General features: G+C 41.6%; 1 protein-coding gene across 3 annotated transcripts in view; it reads right to left on the bottom strand.

Moving 5' to 3' along the window:
* The window catches only part of PLPPR1 (phospholipid phosphatase related 1), a 261,329-nt gene continuing 255,329 nt past the window's right edge, over positions 1–6,000 (bottom strand). For all 3 annotated transcript variants that reach the window (XM_090038881.1, XM_090038882.1, XM_090038883.1), the window contains 2 exons: positions 4,918–5,049; positions 1–1,577 (listed from right to left, as the gene is read on the bottom strand). In XM_090038881.1, the coding sequence (XP_089895007.1) occupies positions 1,545–1,577; positions 4,918–5,049 (165 nt within the window). In that variant the 3' untranslated portion in view covers positions 1–1,544. The remainder of the gene's footprint in view (positions 1,578–4,917; positions 5,050–6,000) is intronic.

Below are 6,000 nucleotides of genomic sequence, written 5' to 3'. Positions count from 1 at the left end.
CAATTTTTTGTGATAATTTTTTTTCATCTGTTTTGGAAAAAAAATATACAAAAAGAGCCAAGAAGAACCAACATGGAAGTGTCAGGTAAACATTCCAGTAAAAGTACAGACAGAGGCTCCATTTTTTAAAGGAGACACACATCAGATATCACCATGCTAGAAGTATGAGATGCAGGAAATTCCCTAGAAACAAGTAAAAGCCATGAAATGAAACTTGCTCCAGTTCTATATGTCATAAATGGTCATCATTGTGTTTCATTGCCCAACCCCTCCCCGCCCCCCATTTCATTTTAATTTTTTTTAACAATACTGTGCAAACTGTAAAATAGCAGTTTTGATATAAACTCTGTATGATATGATTTACAAAAATGTGGATTTAGCTATTGCAGACCGTGCCAGTTACTTCTATGACTCACTGGAGCCCTACAATGAAATCTGTGCACCTAAACCAAGGTAGACCATGAAGGCCCCCTGACCCCTTGGACACACCAGTCTGAATCCTACATAATTCCATTAAGGCTGTTAGTGGTGTTACTCCTCATTGTCTCGTTGGCACCAGTTGTAAGCATGACACAGCCTCAAGTTCACATTTTGACCTTAATGCAATCATGAAACATTTACGTGACAGAAATACTACACAAATCCAAAGTAATGGCCTCATACATCCTAACATCTCTTTCTATCCTAACCTGATACGGAAGTTGTTTCTGAGTTCAGGATTTGAAAGTGCTGTTGTCAACTGTAGCATTTACAGCCATTATTATAGAATAATGTAGTATTTTCTAAGCATCCAACATGTCCTCATCACAAAGTCCATTAAAAACTGAACAAAACACCACTGACCATATCATTTTAGTCATTCTTGAATAAACAGCACAATCCTCTGGCTTTTCTAACCCACTCACCCACCCCTTGGTTTAGCAAGGTACTTGAGGACATGCTTAATTTGAAGTTTCTGAATAGTCCAACAAAACAGACTGGGACCAGTCACTCACTTAAGTAACTTGCTGAACTGAAGCTGAATGCTGTTATAATTTTTAGGCTAGATTCCTGATCACAGTTGCTCAGATCTGGAGTAAATTTAGGCAGTTTTTTCAGATTTACACCAAGGCTGCTGAGACCAGAATCTGGCCCTTTGTCAAAAGCATTCCTTATGGTAACAAAAGGTAAAAGGGAATTATTAGAATTATTTTTATTTCAATGTATATAAAACCAAAAAAAAGAGTTTGTGTACAAATATCACATAACATCAACAATTCCATAGATGTAGTTCCTCAGTGCACACTTTAAACAAGAAAAGGGTTTGGGTTTTTTTTTTGTAGTTTTTGTAGTTTTTGTTTTTAAATTCTGGCATAAATATATTAAAGCTGACAAAAAATCAGGGCAAGCTACATCACTTCCTCATACAAAAAATGTACAAAAACATCAGCCTCTAACTAGACATAACATAATACTGGTCGTCACAGTCTGACATTTAGTAACTGTGTGTCTTGGAGTATTGTACTGGAGGGTAATAAAAATAGCTTCTGTCGCCACCTTCCATCTCAGGTTACTTCAGTCATAGAGGCAGAGTGATTCTATAGGAAGAAAAATGCAAATACATGAATATTTCTGGCACATTTTTAAGGAAGTGTCTAAATATTTGAGAAGCTTGGAAAGTCTTTATATGGGAACTAGGAGCTGTAAAAATGAGCTCCCCCCCAATAATTAAGGGCTTAGAGGGAAGAGGTCACAGCAAAGACCATTGTAGCTTGCTTTTAACTCAGGCCAAGATTTCCAGGAGAGATTATTGATTCTAGTTGTCTCAATTTTGCAGGTACCCAACTTATGGCACCTTTAAGGGGCCTCCTTTTCAGAACACGGAGGGCACCAACCCTTTGAAAATCAGGTCCCATATGGGCGCTGCAGAACTGAGCGAAGCACACTCACTGCTGCTCTTGAGAACCTTGCTGCCACGGGGTAATAAACAGCCTCAGGGAAAATACTCCTTTCCTCATCAAGTGGTTCAGGCTCTCTGTCCATGGACACATGCCAGTGCATCTACAAAGTGTATTAATTGAGATGCATTGCCCATTATTGTGATGTAAAGTGAGGTCTAAGCCATTTTGCTCTTGTGTGAGCAGAATGCTGGAGAAAAGGGAGCAGGCTCCCCATGACAAACGGTGCACATGGTTGAACATGGGGAAAAAGAAGGCATGTCAGGTCTCCTTAGTTAGATCACACTAAAGTGGTTTTCAGCTTTAGAGTTTACTTCACAAACAAACAATATCCCATACAGGCAAACAATACAACAATAACCAGTCATGGAACAATGGAGAGGTAGACACTGGGCATGTGTCCATGTGCATTTATGCCCTCTTAAATTTACTGCGCAGTAAGTGGGAATAGGCCACCATCTACACATGCAGGCATTGAAGTGCATTAACACTAGTCCCAAGTCAGTCCACATACAGTGTTACTACACAGTAAGGCATCTACAAGTGCATTACTGTGCAGTAACTAATTGGGTATAAATTTGATACCTACATGATGCAAGTATCAAATTTACGCTTAAGTCAGCATAAGCTGCCATATTTACTGTGCAGTATAGGAGTGCATGTGTAGATGTGCACTCATACTGTGCAGTAATTTCGGTTACTGCGCAGTCAATGCACACATGTAGACGCACCCATGGTGTATGGACACAGCCAGGTGCCATTTAACACCTTGCACTGTTACACTGAGGGAATGGGCCATTTCATGACTGTGATATTTGAGAGGCACAAGAAAAGATGTGGGACCCTCTGTAGAAACCTTCATAATTTGGGGAAACTCTAATGAGTGCCCACTCCCACAGCTGCATAGAATAGGTTCAGAGTAAAGCTACATTTTCTGTGTTTTCATGCATGCTGTATGTGTTTTCTTATTCCAAGACTAATCCAGAGCCCACTGACATCAGTGGAGAGAGGCTCACTGACTTCTCTGGGCTTTGGACCAGACCTTATTCTTGAACCCTGGAAAGAGATTTTGGTTTATGGTATTAATGCCACAAATGTCCAAGTGCCAGAGATGTTTTTCCCTTTGTGGAAAGACAAACATTATAGATGTCTCATGTAGTATGACTGTGAGTACCAATGGGGGCTTTCTCCTGGTACAGTGTGAATGCTAAAACAAACCTGAATATCTGGCTTTTGTAGTCATATGTATCATTTTACAAGCTGGAAGCAATTTTTCTACACCCTTCCTCCCTCCCACCATCTGTCAGAGCTGGCTGAAAAAATTCCATAAAAGCTTTTGTTGAATTGACACTTGCAATGTTATTAAAACAGAACTGTCACAAGAAGTGTCACCTTTCCTCTAATACTTTTGGATTTTTCAATGAAAGCTGAAAACCCAAGCCTCAAAAATTCTGTTTTCAGTTAATTTGAAAAAAAGTTCCCACAGGAAAAAAAAAAATACCCCCAAAAAACAAACCCTTCATTTTCTAAACAGCTCAAATCTCTCTGTAAAAATTCATATCTGTGGAGTGCAGTGATGTTTTTCAGGTACTATGATGTCTTAAACAGAAACTCTGTGGAAAGTATATTTTACACCTGTACATGAGGCAGCACAGAAGAAATTAATTAATAAACTGCACTTTCCTAGTCAACAGCACATATTCTGCCTTGAAATTGCTGTGTTAAATCATCTTACTTACCCTGGTACAATCCAGTAAAATATAATAGGGCCAGGTGGATATAAATGAGAAAATTTGTCCCACTAGTCTCTTATTAGGTTGCAAACAAAGTAAAAGTATGTTGCTTTTCTGCTGCTGTGTTAGGGAACAGGTATTTATTTTTTACTTACATTACTTATTAATTTATTAGTTATTACTATTATTGAATTGCTGAGCATGCCAAGAGCCACATAGTGCACACAGAAGTGATAATTTTTACCTAATCTGGCCACAGAAAGGGGCCTAAAGCCACAATAAAACACAAGTGCATGGCTGCAGACTGCTTAAGAAATGGCCAGTCAGATGAAAAATTTAACCTTCATTGCATGAATGTGAACAAATTTCAAAACAGACCGTCTTCTGTAACTTATGTCTGCCCTGTCTCCCAGTCTGTAGCTGTTTTCAGAATGGGACGGAGGAACAAGAGCAGAGGGAATTCAGTCTGGGGCTTTTTCAGTCCCCATTAGAGGGTGGGGTGGGTGTACTGGAGCCTCCCAAAGTGTGTGGTGGGGGTGGGCTCCAATTCACCCATCCCATCCTCCAGCGCTGGCTGAGGAACCCCTAGAATGAGCTCTCTCTGATCCCTTTCACTCTCCCATTCTGAAAAAATGGCAGGGAGCTGGCAGGGAAGAGGGACCATTGCTACTGGCAGCCAGCAGCTACATCCCTCCCCCCTGGAAACAACAGTGAACTTCTGTTTGGTTCAGGGAATCACTGCAACTGAGAACGCTTCCTGCAAAGCATTCTCAATTACAGTGGGGAGCTGCACTTCTGCCTGCGCCTAAAAGTCTCTGCTCTGCATTACATGCACATACACTAGTGTCAGTCCTTAGGGAGAGACAGCACCAAGAAAGCCTCAAAGTGTCATTAGACTGGATTATCCAACCTCCCTCCCTACCCAGTATTCTGTTCCAACATGTGAGGAAAAACACCTGAAAATTCACTTCTCAAGAAGCATGTGCAAAGGCACTGCCCATGCAAAATCTTGCCTCTCCATTTAGAGACATCTCTCTGGCAGCAGAACATTTACAATACTGGGATTTCAGGCTATGTCAGTGCTACATATATCTGAGCTCAACTCACCCAGTGCTGCTCCCTTTTCTGTTGGTAGAGCTGTACCAGGGCTGTACATTTTACATGTTTGAACTGTAGTGTTAAACCAGTTTATACCCAGCTGTGACTGACAGCTTTTCTGAAGGCTGTAATGCAGTAATTTACACTACCTGGGCACTCAACGTCTCCAGAGGACTTTCCACCCTGGGAAACGCCATGAGGGGAACTCCTCGTGGGTCTTCAGGCTTCGGTTTAGAAGGAGCTCCATGTGTTCCTCTAAAGTTATGGACAACACATATTCCCTACATGATGGGGGGGGGGGGGGAAACAAAACAAAAGAGGTCAGCATAGGCTGTCCACCTGGAATAATTAGCTAGAACCTCAGTATAAAAGCATTTCCATCCCTGCCCATCAACTTGGTACTGCTAAAAACTCTTGCAGATTTTGGGATGTGGCTGGATCTGAGGATTTGGCTCAAGGTCATCTCTGTCCCAGTGCTGGACAATCAGCAGTGTGACTGACATAGCTGTGAGCTGTGACATAGCTTACCTTAGTAACTCAGTGTAACTGTACCCTGTAGGCAGGAGCCATTCTTATTCTATTCTCTCTCAGGGAAGAGAAGCCTTGATTATAAATGCTGTATTCTTTTAGAACCACCGACTGCAATTGGCACTGTATCAAATAATACCTTAAGACACTGTTGTTTGGTCCACAGCTCCCAAGCTACAAGTGGCTCTTCAACTTGGCACCCGCAGCTTTTCAGGGAAAATGTTTGTAGTTTTTTTCTTTTACTGTGTGCATTGGGCATATTTTCCCTGAATTACGAATAATGCAAAACCTGCAACTACATACATGTTTAGGAGTCTTCTTGAACAGGAATATAACTGCCCTTATTCACTTCAGGAGGCTTATGGTGCCACAGTTCTTTGATTAACACCAATGCCTGATGAGGCTCATCTTCATTGAAGGAGCAATGCATCCCCTGGCATTTACATAGCTCTACTGGCAGAAGTAGTTTTTGGTCCACCCAAGCTACACCAGCTCGCCCAAAAGACAGAAGCTCTCCTAACAGAAGACACTATCTGCCAGCAGAGCTGAATCCACACTAGGGGTCGACTTGTAAGCCACATTAGCTACAGGGATGTGAGCTCTTCACATCCATTGCCAATATAAGGCTGATAGCAGAACTTTGTAGTGAGGCAAGGGCTGAGCATCACTGCCTCAAGACATGTGGCTGTGATTCCCAAAGGAGT

The sequence above is a fragment of the Crocodylus siamensis genome, chromosome 3 (genome assembly GCF_052110815.1).
Source record: "Crocodylus siamensis isolate JL-2025a chromosome 3, ASM5211081v1, whole genome shotgun sequence".
NCBI lineage: Eukaryota > Metazoa > Chordata > Crocodylia > Crocodylidae > Crocodylus > Crocodylus siamensis.
Note: the sequence above shows the minus strand (reverse complement) of the source record. Positions and strands in the feature narration are given on the sequence as shown.